The sequence below is a fragment of the Maylandia zebra genome, linkage group LG14, assembly GCF_041146795.1.
Source record: "Maylandia zebra isolate NMK-2024a linkage group LG14, Mzebra_GT3a, whole genome shotgun sequence".
NCBI classification, from domain to species: Eukaryota; Metazoa; Chordata; class Actinopteri; order Cichliformes; family Cichlidae; genus Maylandia; species Maylandia zebra.
This window is the reverse complement of record NC_135180.1, coordinates 8,650,621-8,671,869: the sequence shown is the minus strand read 5'-3', so window position 1 is coordinate 8,671,869 and position 21,249 is coordinate 8,650,621. Positions and strand designations below refer to the sequence as shown.

General features: G+C 41.3%; 2 protein-coding genes across 2 annotated transcripts; one reads left to right on the top strand and one right to left on the bottom strand.

Moving 5' to 3' along the window:
• Window positions 1–495: 495 nt before the first annotated feature.
• Window positions 496–16,057, bottom strand: cab39 (calcium binding protein 39). Its single transcript, XM_004562795.5, has 9 exons — window positions 15,836–16,057; window positions 12,994–13,149; window positions 12,680–12,844; window positions 10,221–10,339; window positions 8,411–8,579; window positions 5,812–5,871; window positions 5,306–5,371; window positions 4,751–4,894; window positions 496–2,736 (listed from the first exon to the last, which is right to left on the bottom strand). The coding sequence occupies exons 2-9, from the start codon at window positions 13,105–13,107 to the stop codon at window positions 2,548–2,550; spliced, it is 1,026 nt and encodes a 341-aa protein (XP_004562852.1). The 5' UTR covers window positions 13,108–13,149; window positions 15,836–16,057; the 3' UTR covers window positions 496–2,547.
• her8.2 (hairy-related 8.2) lies at window positions 14,955–20,948 on the top strand. Its single transcript, XM_004562793.2, has 5 exons — window positions 14,955–15,020; window positions 19,139–19,453; window positions 19,569–19,664; window positions 19,744–19,822; window positions 20,244–20,948. Exons 2-5 carry the CDS (start codon window positions 19,391–19,393, stop codon window positions 20,576–20,578), a joined length of 573 nt encoding a protein of 190 aa, XP_004562850.1. The 5' UTR covers window positions 14,955–15,020; window positions 19,139–19,390; the 3' UTR covers window positions 20,579–20,948.
• Window positions 20,949–21,249: the final 301 nt, after the last annotated feature.

Sequence of the window (21,249 nt, the reverse complement as noted above, 5' to 3'; positions counted from 1 at the left end):
TCTGTTGTAGCGTTAAGGCCTGAAACTTCTTTCATCCTCCACTTTTCTAGCTTCCTTATTTAATAAGGACACCCTTCACACCATGCTGGGATATTATACGTTTTGAGCTAACAGCTCCTTAGGAATCACCTTGGTGTTTCAGAAATACTATTTTGTGTCTGTCGCCATTTTATCTTTGGCAGTTTCCATAGGTTCAACTAAAGAATGGTAACAAAGTTCCTAAAGATTCAATTACAAATTTTGCTTTTTGTAAGTTGTCTGTTCTGCATAGACTGAGCGATTCCCATCTTTATGTTAGAAGGATTCATCAGTCAGTGTTAATGGTCAGGTACAAGGACTGGACTGAAAATGAGTGGCGAAATTAGAAAAGGCTATTTACAAGACACTTGACTTTGTAATGCTTTTACCAAGTACCCACATGAACCTTAGAATCACAGAGCACACATACAATCAACAGCCGAGACTTTGATAGTCAGAAGGAAAGCAACAACAGGCTTTGTTTTATTCCAAATACTTTTTTTGTTTGTTTTGTTTTTATTCCTTTATTTCGATTGTAGGGCCCAAGCCTTTGACACTTCTGAAAGCACCCACACGCTCGTTGCTGAAACTGGAGTCAAAGCCAGCGTACAGCCATGTAGCCAAAAGTTCAACTGGACATTTCAATGTTGTTAAATAGCTGGAAAAACCAATTCCAGTACAACATCTTTAGTACAGCATCATGCACAGCCAGTGGAGCAACATGCTTGTTCAATGCTCATGGAAGAACTATGGGCTTCTGGTTTCTGTCTAAATTGCTTGAATGTGTTGACCATAACACGTTGCCCGAGTTCAGTGTAAATGCAGAAAAATCTGTGGTTTCATCAGTTTTGCTCAGTACCATGAGGACAATCCAAGATGCCCAAAGTACTCTGCTACCCACAATGCTTTACGCTCACAATTGTACTGGAATTAAATCAACCCTCTGAAGAGACAGGCTCAAACACAAGGGAAAAAAAGTTGTAGGGGGTGGGGTAAGAATGTGGAAAGATGTGCTGAGTTTCCAAAGTCCTAATGAGGTCACCCCAGAAGTACACTCACTGTGGGGCTGCACAGCACTCCAGGGCCTCATGCCAAACAGTGAGAAAGAAAAAAAAAAAAAACAAAAAACAAAAAAACAAGTTAATGAAGAAACTGGGGAAATCTTCATCACCCTAACTCCAGTAAGTGATGCTGATCATCCAGTACTTCACAAAGTGCACAAACACACAGGCTTTAATGTTTCAGTAAATGCTCTGCGCCTACATCACCTCCCCCAATACATATTCAGCAGTCTGAGTCTGAAATACTCAAAAATGTAGATGGAGAATAAAAAGAAGATTAAGAGATCCAGAGCTAATACAATGACATTCCTCTGCTGGACAAATTGTTAATATCCTATAAGGTTAGCTAAACGTGAGCTGGCCCTTCAAAGTATGTACAAAGAAACCCACCAGCAATCAGCAGTAAAATGAAATGCAAAAACAATGTCACTTAACTTGTGTTGTTTTTTATGGTTTAGAAAGCAATTTGATTACAATTAACCGAAAACATTATGTTTAAGGTAATATATATAATATATATTCATGTGTCAAGGTTAAACAAAAATCTACAAAGCAAAAGAAAAGAAACAAAAAGGCATATGTACATGTTCATCCTGTCCCAGAAAACAATAAAAATGTCCATGTCTTGGGCTTCACCAGAATTATACCTTTCCTCCCTCCCTGCTTTGCGCCTGTGCTTCATGTGCCCTGTGGTGACGAAGCACACGGGAGGTAAACGGTGCGATGGCGTCTGAGAGTTCGCCCCTGTAAAACGAGCCGCTGTTGCTTTGTTGGATGAAGGCATACATGTTGCTGTGATGCACACAAATTTCAGTTTGTGGCACTGAACGTGGGTGCCGGGCTCGGCAGGCCATCACAGAGCCGACGCCGGGCACAGCAATGGATCTGTCACATTTCGAGGCATGCAACGACCACACACACACACACACACACACACACCCACACACACACACACACCAATGTTCAACTTGCTCGTACCATTTCCAAGACATACACACATTCTTGCAGCATGTGTGTATGCATGTTTTGTTTTTTTTGTAATACGCATGTTTGTGTAAACGGGTCCATTTTTGTTGCAGGAAGTCTGCCTTACTTTAAATGCACGGATATTTTCTGCCACTGTGTTTGATGGGCTGTGGGTTGTGTCAATATAATATACCGTAAATGTCTCGATGTGCAAGAAAGCAGCAGCAACTATTATTTTCTCTTTTGAGGGAAAAAGACTGAAAGGAACAAAAAGAAAAAAGTTCCGGGGTGCAGAGGAGCTGGCAACTTCCTGACGAGTTGATACGAGTAGATTTGTTCTTCTTCTTTTCTTTTTTTTTTTCTTTTTTTAATTTGTTTCTTACATTTTGTTCAGAAACCAGAACAGCAGCTGCTGATGGGGTCCATTAAGCAAATGTTGCCTGGATGATGTCCAGACATGGTCCTGGTGGCTCCCCCCCTAAACTTCTGCACGCTCTTCGCCTCAGGCCTCCTGAGGTGCAGGCTTCTTAAGATCCCTGATCTGTTTGACCAGGTAAGTCTTTTCATCGTTGAACTGTTCGTCTTCTGTCCTGTCGTTTTGGAACTTGCTCAGAAACTCGATGAGTTTGGTCTGGTTCTTCAGCAGGATGTCGAGGATGGGCTGTGTCTTGTTCGGGTTGGCCACAAATACCTGTGGAGAGAGACAGAAAGAGGGAATTTTTCATGATTTTGTTTTCTACAGAATCTGTATCTGTGGTGCTAGCAGGACCACATGTGCTCACAAGAAGAGGCTCACCAACACTTCACCAAATAACTCACTAAATAGTAACAATATATATTGCACTATTGATTATATTAGTAACCGAGTACTCTGTTATTCCATCGATTAATGAAAAATCTGATGAGAAATACTTTTGTCCTATTAATGAGCAATAATAAATATTTCAAAGAGAAAAGAGGATCTTTCAGAATAAAAAGCTCAGATTTGCCAAAAAACAAACAAAAACAACAACTAAACCCTTTGACTGTATGTAGAGGTCATATTAAAAATTTATTCTTTAAAGAAAACATTTTCTTAAATGCAAAAACATAAATATCTCAAGTAGAGTCATATGTCAGAGTTGAATAAAATTCGATGCATATACAACAAGGTAGAACAGGTGTGTGTTCATGTGTTTTCATTGTAAGCCTTTAAAGAAGAAAGTGGTGGCTGCAAGAAATGCGAGCATACCAGCATTTTGAAGTGTGCTCTGTGCTTTGATGCCAAATTCTTATACTGCTGCTATGAAAACATAAATGATAATAATAACATTAATATCAACAACCCTATCCCGGACAGGGTGAACTGTTCCCTCAATGGTCTTCTCATAGGGGTCTTCTGAATTGCTCTTTGTCTGGTCCCTCACCCAGAACCAATTTTCCATGGGAGACCCTACCAGGGGCCAAAAACAAACAAAAGGAAAAAAAAACCCTAAAAACAACATCGCCCCTGGGATCCCTGGGACACACAAACCCTTCAACCACGATAAGGTAGAGGGAATCTAAGTCTCTCCCTTAGACATAGGATGAGAAGCTCAGCCATCCGGGAGGGGCTCAGAGTAGAGCCACTGCTCCTTCACATCGAAAGGAGCCTTTTGAGGTGGTTTGGGCATCTGACAAGGATGCCCCCTGGGCGCCTCCTGGGCAAGGTTTTCCCGGCATGTCCCACCGGGAGGAGGCCCCGGGACAGACCCAGGACATACTGTAGAGATCATATCTCTAGCCTGGCCTGGGAACGCCTTGGTGTTCCAACGGACAAGCTGGAGGTGGTGGCTGGGGAGAGGGAGGTCAGGGCTGGGCTGCTGCCCCACGATCGATGTATGTATGGATGATAATAATACCAATGTGTCCAACCTAACAACCCTCAGGTCAGTGGCTCAGAGTTTTACTGGCCCATATACATTTTTATTTTTTTTATTTTTTTTTAAAGCTATTTTTTCTTATTTTTAAATATTAATGTAATTTAGTGAACACTATAATTTATGTTTCATTTTCAATCTGAAAAATGTTTGAAATAAATATGATCTAGTGCATCCCATGTCCGCCATGAGACTCACCCCGTTTGCTGCATGTACGTTAAACTGTGCCTGTGTCGTCATCACTGCTGCTGTTGTGTTGTCAGTGTTTGTTTAAAACTCTGTGGGCTTAATGTTGTCAGATTTCTTTATTCACACGTTGCTCCTAAATACGTTTGTACTGCAGGTCTGTTTTTAGTCACAAATGTAGTTGAAATGCTCATGTTTACATTGTTTAACACATCGATGCGCTGCACAGCTGTGCGTTAAATGAAGCACTGAAGCAAAACATTTGTGTCAGGAATTTTTTATAATTGAATTACTCCATGAACTGGTGCAGCTCTGTCTTGAACTGCAGGCAGTGACAGTAGTCTGTGCTCTGCATTGCAGGCTCAGTGAATTCAGCGTATTGGCACATGAATCAGTTCTCTACCTGCTGCTTCTTCCACTAAGCAAAAGAAAGCAGCACAGAACTAGAAATGATCCACATGAAAAGTAGAAGAAATTAGAAGAAAGTCTGCCTGATGTCTTGAATAATTTACACAACACTATTAAATCAGGAAGTGCATTAAGCACCTTAATATTTTCTTTACCCCCCTCAAGCCTTGCCTCTTCTGTAGAAAGGACTAGCATACAGTGCTTTGATTCTACCTTAAAAACGTGGAAAGCCTCGAACTGGATGTTGCGGCTCTTGTCCCGTAGCAGGTTCATCATGAGTTTGAGATTCTCTGGCTTGCTGATGTATTTTGTCATAATGGTGAAGTTGTGCCGGTCGAGGAGCAACTCCCCCAACAACTAGAGAGAGAAAAGAAATAAAAATGTATTCCATCAGTGTATTTCTTCTACTATATTTAAATAAGTAGTCACGCTTTACTCGTTTGTATATAAATCATTAGTGATCATGAATAAGGCAATAAAAATGTGTTTGAGAATCACCAGTGGTCAAACATCTGGATTACAGATTTAGTCATCAAGTACTCAGTCTTCAGACTGAAATCGAATTAAACACTCCAAATATGAGGCCAGTGAAAAAGCCATTAAAGCTCTTTAAATAACCACATAAGTTTGTGGTCTAACCACTAGATGGCAGTCATGTTAAGAGTGATTCAGAGAAACCCAACACTAAAAACCATTTTTAAATAGCTCTCTGAATAGAGTTGCACCACTACTTGAAACCTCTTTACTGGCACAATCCTGGGCTCTTACCTTGAGGGACTGCCTTTTAGTCACGTAGTTTTCTGAGTGGAGCAGCTTCTCATATTCACTAAAGAACTAGAGCAGCAGAGAAAGAGGCAGTGAGGCAGACAAAATACAAGTGGTCAGCGAGAGAGGCAGTCATCTAAATGCTTCAAGCGGTGTTTTCACAATTACATCTGTATCTTGTATCAAAACACTGTGACAGGAAAATGAGAGCTTTTCCTCTCACGGACTGACAGCTATGTTGTGCTCCCAGCCTGCAAATTATCGCCCAAATGGCTGGTTTGATGTTGTTAGAAAAAGAGATTGCCAGCATCTTAAACCGCCTGACTAACAGAGACAGACCTAATTCACACGTAATTGGTCAAAAGAAACTGTTTTTGTTTTTTAATCTAAAGCTTATAGTTGTCTCAAACACTATCCTTGGCAGGGGTGAGGCTATATGGTTTATTTAAGAGTACATTTTTTACATATTTTGATCTAATCTAGATATTTTTAGTTAAATGTGAACTTACTCTGTCATAATGTTGTTCCAGAAACTCTGCGCTGAGTAGCTTGTGTCTTGTAAGGAGGTCCTGGAAACAGACAAAGCCAACTATCAGCGACACATTCAGACCTGACAGTTATGACTGGGTCCCATCTGTCTCCTATTTGTACAGCGCAGATACAAACCACAAACCAAAGAAATCCATTTACGTTTTGTCACTAAATGAACCACTCTGAAGCTAAAAATTAGCGAGAAAAGACATGTCAGCTCACTGTCTGATGACTGAAACTGTTCCAAGACAGCAGACAAATGCTTTATTACAATGGTTTATCAAAGTTATCTCTTGCTGGATGTAGAGCTGGGCGATAGAACGATAACGATATGTATCGCGATATAACTTTTACTCGATAGAGAAATTAAGCTATCGCGATAGACCTCGCCGCTCTTGTCCTCTTTAAAAAAAAAAAAAAAAAAAAAAAAAAAAGGTCAGCCAATCCAAATTAAGTAGCGCAGAGCCGAACCAATCACAGCCGCAGCGTCACGTCGCGCGACTTGTTACGTACAGCACAAGTGCCAAGCCGCACGTGTGTTTGTTTGGGAAGCAGCCAGCGGGTAATGGAGGAAATGAGTGTGCCGACTAGAAAAATCAACCGAGCGTGACCGAAGAGAAAACAGATGATGGTTCCAATGCCGGAGAGATTGTCGAACGGAAGAGCCAGAGAAGTTCCGTAGTGTGAAGGTATTTCGGCTATTTCAAGTCTGACAAAAAACAGAGTAGCGTGCACTGTAAATTGTGCCGAAAACAAGTCTGGAAATACAATAAACTGGTGCATGCGTCACACTGTGCGCCACGTTATTGTTTCGGTGAAATGAATTTCTACAATACTGTTAATTCTACTCTCTGCAGTGTTTAAATGCTTACATATACACACAGTTACTGTCCCTCCACACATACGACTCTGTTCTGCTTCTATGCCCCAGCTTTGTTTACTTTTTCCCACCGAGGCTTCTAGACTTCTGATTGGCCAACATTTCTGCACGGTTAGGAATCTAGCGCCACCTGCTGCTTTGGCATGTTCATAGCAGCGTTTTCCTTCATTTCTGCCTTTATGTGTGGACGGGATTATTTTTTAAAACGAAAACGGAAAATCTCAGTTTTCAAAAACTGAGATTTTCCACACGTGTACGTGTGGACGTAGCCTCAGTCTCTGACTGGAAGCGCTAATTCGTCATTCGGCTTTTGTCAGACTAAAGTAACTGTTAAAAACTGTTTGAAAAGCTCAGCTATACAACAAGGAGAGATTGAGAATTTCCTTTTAGTTCTCAGTTTATTTGATATTGACAAAAGTTAGTCAGTTTTGTCTGTTCTTCTGTAAAACAAACTAAGATTTATTTTTAGAATTAATACTTTGTTTCTAAGTGGAATTGACAATTTAGTCTGTTTCGTTTGTTCTATTTTGAAACTTAAACGCTTTAGCGGCTGCCTTTTGTGTAGTTTGCAATATTTGCCTTTATTTATCTGAAAAAGTCTCATGTTCCTTAAGTACATCTACCCTGTTGAACTTATTATGGGAAATAAATATTTAAATAAAAACAAGCTGCTGATTATTTCACATTTTACTTGTGAGCAACGGCACATTTAAATCTTACAAATATAGTTATTTGGCTTATATCGTGATAGATATCGTTATCGACTGAAATGAAAAAAACATATCGTGATATGAAAAAATCTCATATCGCCCAGCTCTAGCTGGATGGAATGAACACGTTTACTGTCAAGACTAACATGCCAGTAAATGTATTCAATAAGTAAAGGTGTGAAAGTCTTTTTGAATAGCACAAGATTTAAAATAGTCAAAGAACTCCAGAGTAACTACACAGCTTGTTTGGTTTCTATCAAAGCTAACAAAGGGCCGTGCACTTAAAACACTTGACTACTTGGATTTATCAGGTTTTTCCTTTCTTTTCTTTTTTTTTTTTTAAATATGTGTCTAGAAGAAAACCCCTCTCACTCACAGCAGTAATCATCCTGCTTCAGTTCACATCGCTGTCTTGTACTTAGTGACTTTGTTGCCCGATTTAGCCATTTTCAGATACCCTTTAGTGGAGAATCCCCCCCCCCCCAAAAAAGAATAAAATAAAAAAAAAATCTCTCAGCATGACAGAGAACAGCTGTGTGTCATGCCAGGGGAATAAAGTAATAAACTTTCTGTTGCTTCTTACACTCTCTTTGAGTGATTATTTTACATGTACTACAACTTGGCCCTCGATTTGCATGCTCAAAGCTGGCACTGGCCTGTCGTCCCCATCCTGAAAAAATACCATCTTAAACATGAGCTGCTCCAATGGGAGACTGAAGTAGCAAACTACAAGTAAGGGCTTACATAATAATATAAACAGCTATTTAAACTGTCATAAACATAAAAGCATGACCAGGTTTTCCCTTTTGAATCTAAGAGGCAGATCATGAGAGCTGAAGTGTTGAGATCTGGTTTTTAATTCAAGGCATTTGGTGACTGTGCTTTGTCAAGTCTGTTTTCTTTAAGCTGTTTAGGCAGTTACAGCTATGAGGAACCATAGATGTTTTAGAGCATTACTTCAATAGATTAACAACTTTGCTGACTTACTTTGAAAGTGGCAAATGCGTCTGAGGCGATGTCGAATGTGGACATCTCCACGTATCTGAAGAAGTCGTAGAATTGTTCTGACCACAGTGTGATTTTGGCCAGTGGCTCATGTCTGATGCACTCCCTCAGCATGATACCGCAGTTCAGTGCAATCTCTGGAGACTCATACCTGCATATAACATCAACATATGGAAAATGATTTCTCATTTTGTATTTCACATGCACGCAAACACAAGCGGTAGGAGGATGGATGGTTTCCTGAAAAACTGAAAACAAGAACACAGTGAGCTGCAAAATGTTTGGCATAATAATGGTGTACAGAACAAGAGCAGGCCGATATGACTACAAATATTTATCACGATATACATTGAAAATTTGCGATAACGATATAACTGACGATATAATTGACACTAGACAAGATACTTTACAACTCCACAACTTTATTAGTGCAAAAAAACTTTGTTGTGTAGCTGACGGACGAAAAGCTAAACCAGTTCCACATCACTGAAGTTGCAGCATTTTTACAAATCAATTCTGGTTCATCCGTTTCATTCAACAATCCGCTTTCGCCCTTCTCATTCTCCGTCGCTGGCATGCTTTTTCCGCCATGTGCATATGAAAACAAAGGCACTGCGCATGCACGTTTTACCCATATTCTATGGCAATATTTCATTTTCTTGCCCAACATTATACCGGTATTACCGTGAACGGTATGATATGGCCCCGCCAGTTTCACATAAAACAGACTTCCAGTGTTTAAACTGAGTGCAGCTAGCCAAAGATCCTTCAGTTTTCAGGAAAGACAAAGCAGGGATAGTGACTGAGCTGGGTGAAAGCTTATGATGTTTACACTACTGATGAGGATCAATTCCACTGTGCGACACACAACAAGGGAAATCCTCATTAGTCCTATCACAATGGGAGTATGCGCACAAGATGTATGTTCTTTCAGAGCACCACTTTACTGCAGACATTTAAATAGCTTCCCTTGGGATTAATTGAACAAACACAAAGAACAGAAAGCTTCAGTCACGTCAAGCTGTGCAGTACAGTAGTGCATCTATTCACCGTGCCCCTGGCACAAAATGACTGATCCTCGTGTCGTGTGCTTGGTTTTCACAAAACAGGTTTAAGAAGAGATTTTTAAATCCTTTGGAGTCGCTAGGATTTCTGCACAGGTGACTCCAAATATTCTCATATCTTCATCCAAGTCAGAAAGACAGAAACAATCTGACTAAACTGACAACATAAAACCAGTTGTGCTTCTCATGTGTTGTATAACCTCTCCACTTACCTTTTCAAACCTTCACTGAACTACTGAATCTGAGAAGCGCAGACTTCCAATTCTATCTAACTGAAACACCTGACATTTTGAGCACAGCGATTCACAAACTTATTCCAGCCTGGACTTGCATGTAGCTTGTTGTACTCTAAAAAACAAGAAAAGTGTAACTGTATATGTTACTAGTAGCTGCTCTATTACTGCAAAATTAGACAAGGTGAAGGGCAGACCAGGGGATATCCGTAAGCGTGGATGAGGTGCACAGAAACGAGCCACCTTCCACAAGGTGTAGCACTCTAGGATGCCTTATACTGGTGTTTTTATAATCTGTAGTGAACTGGACTGCTTGTTCTATTTTTACTTTTCTTATATAGGCAGCAGCTCTCATTTCCCTTTATGCTAGGAAGAAGTTACTTGGTTCCTTGGTCTTTTCAATACCAAGTACTGTTAACAACAACAATTATAATGAAATAATCATTGGGGGGGGGGGGGGGGGGGGGCAGTATTACTCCGTGTATATGCTCTTACCCTTTAAGCAGCATGAAGAGAATATTCTGCTGGGTGCAAAGATACTCCACCGTGGGTGTCCGAGTACCAATCTGACGCCTCAGGATGTTGTTGAAAATCTGAGCCACATCTTTTTTACCCTGACAGAAAAATACCACATGAAGGCTTAGACAGAACAGAAATGCACACAATAGAGAATTTATACATGAAGTCATTTTACAACAAGCTCTCTGGGTGGAAAGCCAAGGGGCCGTTGTAAATGTAAGGTGTGGTGCTTTATTGCATAACAGCTAATGAACGGCTAGGAATCTGCTGCATTTTTAATTTTCTGCAGTGTGGCAATAAAACCTTGATGAAAGATTCGTTCTCTTGAGGTTTAAACATATTGACAGGAAACAGCACTAAACAGAGGAGCCAAAAAGAGAGACACTGTCGTATACTGGCAAAACTGAACATATAATAAAAGTGTGTAAAGTTATCAGAAATATCAAATTACTGTCACACTTTGATATTGGACTCTTGTGCTTTGCAACTGTTCACCAGGCTTTTCTTTTGAGCAAGGGGGCAGTATGAGCGAGGGTAAAAGAGGAAGGAGGATCACACAGTACAGTGAGTCACACTGTGATGGGGTGAGTCAGGGAAGCCTGCAGCAGTTACCACACACACCATGACATATTGCAGCGAGACATGAGTTTGCTCCCATATCAAAACAGGCAGGTTTGTCATTAATAGCAAGCTGTCAATCCACGTGCACTTTTTCGAAACATCCTGCTTTTTCCTTCTCATACATAGTTCCTGCATACAACTAAAGTTCCTGCACCATTGTTTTAAAAACAAAATGCTTTAAAAAAAACCTTTAAAGAGAAAAACAACAGTACTTTTTTTTTTTTTTTAAGCCACAGTTAAAAGGGAGTACATTTCTGCAGATTTTGCACTGCTGGTCAAACAGAACAAGAGCTTTAAAAACATCACTTTGAAATGTGGTTTGAACCATTTAATGGTGCAGGGTCCTACCAGTCTGTTCCATATCAAGGAATCTAATATTTTTAGCTTTTATTTTTAAGCGATCAATTACATATTTACAAGATGCATACTTAAATAATTTTTTTTACCCAAGTTCAGGAACCTAATTTAATTTTCAGACCCTCTTTCGTCATTTTATCCATGCATCCATTCTCTCTATTCTTATCAGGGTCATCAGGGGGCTGGACCCTACCTCAGGTATTATAGGGAAAGAGGCGGATTAAACCCTAGACAGGTTATCCTTTGACACTAACACAGAGGGCATTTTATATTTAGTTATATCATTTGCTATACTGCATTTGATTTGTGCATTTGCTACTGTGAATTAGTGGGGAAAAAAACAAAAACAAATCATCAGTGAGTGTAAAGTTACTGCAGGTCCACTGCCAACACACAATGATGACCAACAGAACACTGACATGTTAAGCATCATTTATGATCTTGCACATGTGTCTGTCTGCGTACACTTTTGTGTTTGGATGGGAGGGGTTTTCACCCATGGCAGATGCACTCCTCCTAAATCCTCACTGCGTGTTGCTGGAAGCAGATGACACATACTTCTGCCAAATGCCAATTGGTTGACAAGTAGACTGGAATAGGCATGGGAGCAACAGCAGAGTTAACCGGGAACTGCAGAACCGCAAAAAGAAATTCAAAGATAAAAAACAAAAAAAACAAATAGCATGAAAAGCACAGACAGTGCTGAAGTGACACTTTTCATAGTTCTTAACACTGTTTCACTTCAGCTCTTTGTTTATTGGAATTTCACTCTTCTGCACAGCTGGCAGACGGACAAAAGCATAAGCAAGAGTGGTCCACACAACGACTGTACAACAGAGCTCTCTGCAGGCAGATTGGACATCCCCAGAGTGCAAGCATACCACAAACGCAAGAATAATTTTTTATTTTCATTTACTGTTTCCATTTTGTGAATCAAAATAAGGCACATGTCACGACATAAAGTGATTCTTCAACTAATATTAATGTGAAGTGATTTTAAACAAATTAAAAACAACACCTGAAACAATTAGTGGATCAACAAAGTTCCTAAAATAAATAGCAAGAATGGGACAAACATTATGACTTAACACTGTTTTGCTTTCAGATCATCAATATCCATCCACTTATACTGACTGATTAATATAGGCTTAATTCCTTGTGCTCTCTAGTTGGTTTTATTGTGCGTTCCCTTTATGTTTGCAGTGAGAAATAAAATGTATCCACACCTTTTCAAACTTTCTCACCACAATCTGAATCCTCTACATCATGTGTGCTAAGTGCTAGACCTTACATGTCACTGTAAAGCTGCTAATGGCTTCTAACTGCAGATATTTTATTAGGTTAGTGCCCCTGTAAGACGCATTCTTGCAATGCTTGCATACCTTGGATAAATTGAGACCACTGTTCAATATCTACCACTAGTTCCTGTTCTTTCAACTTCACATCAAAAGTCTCACCTCAAAGTCGATGAGCTGCAGGTCTGCTATCAGGGTGCTGAGTAATCCACTGTTGTAGAGTTCCTGGGCGAGCTGGGCCACTGCTTCTGTCTGGGGCTCTTTTTCATTAGTCCCATACAAGATCTCCTTCATGGCCACAAGACTCTTTGACACCTCCTCTGTAGCCTGAACACACAAATTAATCCAGGGCACAACATCAACATATCAGATTATCTCAAAGTTCAAACAAATTCCTTCAAACTCGTGTCACTAAGTACAGTGAACTCTCTTAGGTGACGGACACTGCACCTGACAGATGAAGAGATTCACCCTACCTTCTCTGCCTTTTTGTCCGAGATGTCGTGCTTCTCGAGCACCGTCATGCTGTCCTTAAGATTCTTGACGATGTCCGCCGGCGACTTGTGGGACTTGCCAAAGGGGAAAGGCATGGCGGAGAGTTACCACGAGTGACCAGGCAGCCGACTGTCCACCTGAGGAAAGAAATGTAAAACAAATCCACCTTTCAGATAAGACCAAGTACAATCACAGAAATGGTAAAACGAGCAGACACAAAACCCTGAACAGGAGAAGTTTGAAAGGTTAAATACCGCAGAAACAGGAAATGTATTGACTGCTGCTGCACTTACAGGTGTGCATGGTAGCAGTAAATGTATCCCTCTACTTGTTACTGTATTCAAGACAAGAGATTTTTTTTTTTTTATTTTATGAATTAGCGTTTTTGGCAAATGTTCATTGGATAAGCAGAAATGCTGCTCATGTCATTACTCTGGATTGAGCCTTTGATGAAGTTGTATTGTTATGCAACTTTGAGCTGAGAAGTAGAAGTTGGGTGGGGGCAGGGCAGTGGTGCACTCCATATATCCTGTAACAAACACTAACCTACGTAGTAAGTCCCAAAGAAGCTCTCAATACTAATAAAAGTCAAGCTCATGTTAGTTATAGAAATAAATTTGTGGAAATATGTTTTTTTAATGATTTGCACATATCTAGATCTGACCTTTAAAGCTTCATTTAGCAGCTGTAAAAGCTTGTGAAGTTTTTTGGTCATTATTAGTAAATGATTAACTGTGAAATGAGCTTACTATGACACAGGGCCACATAAATGAAGACACCACCTCAGACCTTTGTATGCCCGACTCCTTCACTTCAATAGCATACCTAAACAGACACTACATTGCCAAATATACTTTATCAGTTCAAATTTAGGTTTGTAAACACACCCTTTGAGTCACAAATCTATAAAACTAAATCCTCAAACGATACCAAAAAACAAACACTAAAGACCCTAGAAAGGCCACGGGTGATGCAATCGACTGATGTCACCATCTCATATCTCACTGCTGCTCCTGTTTAACTGTGTGACTTAACAAGGACCCCTTTCTACAAAATTCTCCGACCCACCCAACAACCCTAAGTTCACAGGGCAGGGCAAAAGTCAAAGTTTCATGAACAGTCACGAAGAGGCAACACCAGGCCAGTAAACTGTAATCCCATTCTCATGATCAGGTTAGCTGGAGGAAAAATAGAAAGCGTGCTGCCCTTTTAGGACATATTTCCACTTGATGTTTGGTGAATTTAGTGACCTAAAGGTACAAATCTGGCACTGCCACAAACCTGTTTTCCAGCCAGGATCCTCTAAACTGTGCACACAAACCCTGGAGTTGTCACACACTTCCTCTTATATCTTGGCAGGGAGTCCACATTTAGAAAGCAATGCTGGAGCCAGGAATATAAAACCGAGCAGCAACCAAAGTGGAGTGGCAGGCTGCTGCTGTTGCCCACCATTCATATATGATGTGTCATGTGTGACAGAGCTGAAACAGGAGAGCCTTATGTTCCCAAGCGGATGGTTTTTGCTTGCTCACAGCTTCGTTAACGTACACAGGCTTCAGCTTCGCCAGGTGGCCACATGCGTCTTTCGCGCAGGCTAATGCTCGTTAATGTAGGCAGCAGAAGCGCCTCTCTGTTCCTGACCTGATACAGTACCAGTGACGCAAATAGGAGGGAAATACATATGGTGCGTTCAAAATCGGTAGATCACATCTAACCCACAATGACTCCGGTACTAATCAGGAGTCCGAGTAAAATTGTGCCAACCTGACGTCTGTACAACCTGTCCTAACACAGACAAAAAAAAAAAAGACAAAAAGAAAATCCAAACCCGCTCGACCTCTCTTTGGGTAAATTAGCCTAGAAATACTTGTCGTGGCAAGTGACAGTGAATCCTGTCCTATAAGTACCTACCAGAACTCAAACAATACAGTGCCATAGAACAGCTCAACGTTAACCTCACCATCTCTCTCAGTCCAGACAGCAGCGGGTGCCCTGCTACCATCTGAAGGTAAGCTAGCAACCGCTACTCGCTGCTAGCAAGTGCTAGTCAAGTCCCCTGATTTATTTAAAACATTTTCCAAGCGATATATAAAATATATATATATTATACACATCAACACATCTATTTAATGAAAGTATTACCACTCGTACAACTTAAAAGCTAATTGCAAACCTACGGCCCAATAAGCTGTGCAACATAAACCTGACAGTGAGCACCGCCCATCTCTGTTATCCATGCCTGGTTTGTGATGGTGTGAAGTCTGCCAACTTTGCGCAATGTTAACAAAATGGATACTGAATAACATGGAGTCTAGCAAACAAAGGAGCGTTTACCGCAAAGCTGGAACAATATGCCACTTAGCTTTCTTTCATTTCTGCAGGACAGCGAACTTTATTTGTTTGCAAGGTAGCGTGGCCTATAGTTTTTCAATCACAGTCCACCAAACAACCGTGCTACTGTTGGCTGGCTTATGGAAGTGTGTATATGACTGTGTGTGTGCTGTCGACACACGGGAGGCCTCGGCAGGCCCACTGCTTACAAGCATTTTCCAGCTGCTAAACCTTCATTTACAGCTGCTAGGAGTTGTGGCAATATATTACCAACTCACTAGCTATCATAAGGTAAAAGTGGCTACGTTAATTAGCTAACTCGGCCTAACGTTAGCCAGGCCTGACTGAGGCTCCTCGCGTTAGTGCTTTGAAAACCATGCCTGGCTTTAGCAACTATCAGTAGCAGGCTAGGTTCAGCTAAACAGTTTCCACTTGCTCAGAAAGCTATGCCTGCAAACCACAATTCATAGGATAATATTCACAACACAATACCTTGCAAACGGCGTTTTCACTCGTTTCTCCCGGTTTGTCAAGACAGTAAAAGGCAATCCAGGTGCTCCTCGGACCAAAAACCGCTTTGTTTTCCTTGCTCGTGTCGCCTCCCCTTGTTTGTACTGTTGTTAATTGTGCAGCCCCTGTTTCCTCCTAGTGCTTTCTCTGAGCCCGACTGGTAATGTTAGCAGAGAGCGGCTGTCACTGCAGTGTCGTCTAGCGCCTCCGGTGGTCGCCTCGTGCAACAACAGTGGGGGTTACACTGCAGGGACATGCGAGATCACCGCATGAGGGCGCGCTTGCTCCATAGACAGATCATGGGACCTATAAGATGAATTAGGTAGAACCCCAAGCGACAATCTGCCTGCAAATAAATGTACGTATGAGGTGTCTTAAAAGCTTAAAAGCACTTCCTTTAGCAACAACAACCTTTCACTTGCACTGAACCATATGATCCCACTTCTACAGTTTCCCTGCAACCGTCCAGTGTGCAATATGAATACTAGCATCGGTCACAATCTGTACATGCACTAAACTTCAATAGAAATGTGTCTTCTTGCCTATAAATATCTTCATGTCCTCTGATCAGTAATAAAACGTTCAAGATATTTTACTTTATTACAAACTTTAGGATTATTGACTTAAAATCAGGAAATTTGAAATATTTGTCTTCCTTTTATAACTATTTCAGTGTACAGAGAGCATATGTGGAACGAAATCTTAGCACCCCATTTAAGGTTAGAAACCAAGGCCTTTTAGGATGCAGTTAGCATAAATCTGGAGTACACTGTATCAAATGTCACCTGAAGGAAATATTGTACTTACAGGTTATGATTTGAACTCAAAGCATTATTATTTCATCCAGTTTTGACAAATGAAATGATGTACATTAACACATTTGAAATAAGTCTACATTTTGCTTGAAATAACTCAGCCTTTTCCTTGAATTGTCTACATTTTGCTTGAAATAAAACTGAACTTTGTTTGAAATGGGGTTTTTTTTAAGTTGTGTGGTATGCTCTCTCTATTAGCACAAACTCTTCCTTAACTCTAAACAAAACAAATATTGGATGCATTGCATTCTTCCAAATTTCTAAATTAATTAGTTGTACTTTAAGTTGTTTTCTAAGTGATGATGCAGTGTATTGCCAACAGCCAGAGTATTTTAAAGCCTCTTGTATAGGAAAAATGTTTTGTTAATGCACAATACACAAAACCATTAACTCCTTAGATATTAAGTTAAGAATGTGCAGGCAGTGGCTTGGGAAACAGACAGCTGTGATTCACTTTAATAACCAAAGCCTCAGGTGAGAGCTAACAGAAGCAGGAAGAGGCTTTAATTTTATAGCTGTCTGTTTAGCTGCATGAAGTGGAGTTTAGCAGCTGTTAGCTCCAAACTCTGTTTTTCATCTAAAGGTGTAGTAAGGGTTCACCTAGAGCTGAAAGTTACATGTTGGGGGATAAGACAGAAGGAGAAGGCTGGTTTCTAAACAAGAGAAGCCTCAGGTGGAGGATAGTGGTGGGATATGGCTGACTATCAAAAAGTAATTGCAGCAAATATGGCCCCCTCATAAAGCATTATCTGCTTTTGCTGGCAAACTTCTAACGAAAAATGAAACCTTGTTTCATCATTTCATCAAATGTTCATCATAATCATCAGATTTGATCTTAACCCATAAACAGTTAACTGAGTAAAGTCAATTGCAACGTAAAATTCAAAGCAACTACATCACCCAGATGGTTTGAGATACCCACTCCCCAAAGCGAACACTGATGGGATTGGCAGTCCTGCATGTCAAGCCCTTGCATACAGGTAACATACCTGGTGTATTTGTGCAGTCTGTTATACTGTAACAATCCAGATCCTCTGTGTTATTGATTCCATTAGAATTCAGAATTCAGTAGTACTGACATTACACTCGCTGACCATGCTGGTGCAGGGTCAGATTTCAGAACTGCTTTAAATCTGCAGAGTTTCCATTCCACTACAACCCAGAGGTGCACTAGTGGATTGAGATCTCAGAGATTCAGAGATTCACTTTCACATAATTTTTTAAACAACTGGTTATTGGAGTTAATGTTGCCTTGGTACTACTCAAAGCTATCTGGCCATTTTCCTCTGACCTCTGGCATCAAAAAATAATTTTCTCAGAGAGAACTGCAACTCACTGAAAGTTTTCTTTTTTCAGAAAACTTTTTTCCCTTTTTCTCTGCAAACTGTAGAGATGGATGTACGAGGAAATCCTAGTAGATCAGCAGTTTCTAAGATACTCTGACTTGTCTCTCTCTGTAGCTCATGAGCTGTTTCGGGGCCTATTTTGTCTTTGTTTTTGCCACTGTCTGCCACTGAACACTGGAAAAAGATGGATCAGTAAAATCAAAACTCTATTACAAACACTTTTGTTATAGTAGTGCGACAACAGCCCCACAGTGGCTTCAAAAACCCACTCCCTTTAAAAATACAGACGCCTACTTAACGCTTCTCTGAGGGATTGATGTATTTGGATTGGTTGCTATGTGTTACACCTGGCCTCGTCACCGGCTATCTACTGGTCACTTGCCAAAGGCCGAGCCTCCTCCTCGTCCTCCTCTGGTCGGGCCCTGTGTGAAGGTTATTACTCACTTCATGCTGATTAAGTTTGGGTGAATAGCGCTCTTTGTCCGACCTCGATTCCCACGACCCGGCATTCGCCTGGCAGTCGCGTGGCTCTGAAACAAGGGCTCCCACTTTAGGGGACCCAAAAGGTAGGAGGACGGGGAGGGAGCGAGAGAGGGTTGAAGGGGGAGGGGGTATCTGGTCAATCTGACATCTGCTCGTAAACAGTTAACAGCAGATGTCTCACATTTTAAAAACACCGAATGTGATCAAAGCAGGCTAAATACACAGCGTGTCCCCCCCCCCCCCCCCCTCTTCTTCTGCGCTTCCACGAAGGTACAACCTCTCCCAGTGCAACCAGCTTCTGTTAAAGTAATTCAGGGGTTTTAAAGGATATGATTATGAACTATAACAGGTGACAGAAATATATTCTCAGGTGATTTGTCAGCCTTTTTGTGTCGTCCCGTGAGCTCTGAGGAAATAGGTTTGGTCTTTTTTTGCAGGTGTAATGTTGCCCTTGAATAGAATAGACGTGGGGGTCCCGGGAGTAAAGCACGGTAATTGCACACTCTTGTTCATGCCTGGGAGAAGAGGAAACTGCAGTTTTTTGGTGTTGTTGTCGGGTGAAGAGGGGGGAAGGGGGGTGTAGCGCAATGGTTTCAGGCTGGACATCTGTCGCTTGTGAGCTTTTTTTTTTTTTTTTCTAGGCCGGGTCTCTCAGTTATTCAATGGAGCCAGTGACCTGTCAGTCTTGACTGATGGGACCCCGTGTGTGGGAAAATCCCGCAGCCAAAGAGTTGGCGCATTCACATGCTAATTGCGCCCTATAAATAAGAGGGTCGCGCCGCGCCGAGGACCCTAGAGACGAACTGAGATTCAGAGGAGAAGGGACAAAAAAGCGCGCACACAAACACACACATATACACATACACACACCATCACACACCACAGGTTAAAACATGACTGCTTCATCCATGGCGCACAACCTGGGGAAACATCCTAGCGCAAAGGAGGAAAGAAAGGTACTGGACATACTGAAGCCGGGTTTCTTTTTGACCAATTTTTTAAATGAATCCAGCATAGTGCCTCTCCATCTTGTTTTTGCTGCTCTTACCTGATTTGGTTACTTTTTTACAGCTCAGAAAGCCGCTCATTGAGAGAAAGCGGCGGGAGAGGATAAACAACTGTTTGGATCAGCTCAAAGAAACCGTGATCGGAGCGTTCAGGCTGGACGTGAGTATTGTCCTTACGTGTCTCCTCTGAGCAAACAGCGAGGGCTCAATAATAACTGAGGTTTCTCCTCTCTCGACAGCAATCCAAACTGGAGAAAGCGGATATTTTGGAGATGACGGTGAAACATCTGCAGAACATCCAGAACAACAAAGTTAACGGTAAGGAGCCGGGCACTTGATTGATTACGATATTACGAGCTTTGTTACTGCTGTTATTCATCGTAATAAAATAGATTTATATCTCCGTTTTTTTAAATTTGGTTAGGCGTAATAAACCGATAACGCGTGAGAATGAAAATCCACTGACCCATTTGGCATTAGGCAGCAGGGGGCAGCATCAGCACATATCATGGCATATGTTGGAGGTCTGACAATGTTTTCACTGGGTGGTGGTTAGAGCAACGTGGTATGTGGAGCTGCTGGATGGGCGAAAGTGGAAAAATTAGAAAATGATGGCTGTCTGAGGTGCTGAGCCATGGATGGAAATGTCATTGCAGCCAACCGGTTATACTGGTTGTGCTGTTTCCTGTTACCACCGGGGTTCGCTGTGACACATGTATCTTTTTCTCTCTTCATTCAGACCCCACGTTAGGCCTTGAGGCCCAGCAGAGATACAGCACGGGCTACATCCAGTGCATGCACGAGGTTCACAACATGCTCCTGACCTGTGATTGGATGGACAAAACTCTGGGCTCCCGTCTTCTCAACCACCTCCTCAAGTCTCTGCCTAGGTCCACCGATGAGCACCCCCTCACCCTGCCCACACCCAGACTCGATGCTGCTCTTCCAGCCACCCAAGTCGTCCCAGGGTCCCCCCTCAGAGTAGAGCAGTTCCAGAGAGAGGCTGGACCTCAGGAAAGGCCAGCACTCCACAGTTCCCACCTGGGGACACTTGAGATGTGGAGGCCCTGGTGAACTGCTGGATTGATGATCTTGGTTGTCCATTCCGTTAGACCATCCTTTGTTATGTATCTTATAGATATGCTGCTCAGAAGACAAACATGTGGGGCGGTTTTTGTTCCAGTGATTATTATTGTAGGTGTGCTATAATGATTCTATACAGACCTTTTCTCAGTACTTCCCTTCAGAAGTTGACCTCTTGTAGCCTGCATTATAGAAGGCTCTTATTAATCTTTCGTGTATTTATTGTATTAACAGCTTTATTTATTGTTATTATAAGGCATGACTTTGCTTCTTAGACCACCTGCTTGGCCTTTGCATAGATTCCTCCTTTGCTGTACTATTAACCTAAACATTATTAATAATAAAACTTATTTTGCACTCACTCAGATTGTATGATCTTTGCAGGTGCTCTTTTCTGTTGGATCTTGACAGGAGTACTTTAAGGTCTAAGAGGCCTACAAGTGTTTATTGTAATATGATGTTACAGTAATATGGATTAAGATTTTTAGGGATTATACAGCATTCGACTGTGACAGGTTCCAGCCCTCTTGTGGCCCTGGATGCGATAAACTAGGAAAATGGATTCATGGATGGACTATTGTCATGTAATGGACATGAAACAAGTCAAATAAGTGCTAAACTCAACTGCCTAATCGAAACGTGTCAAAGTCAGAAAGAAAACA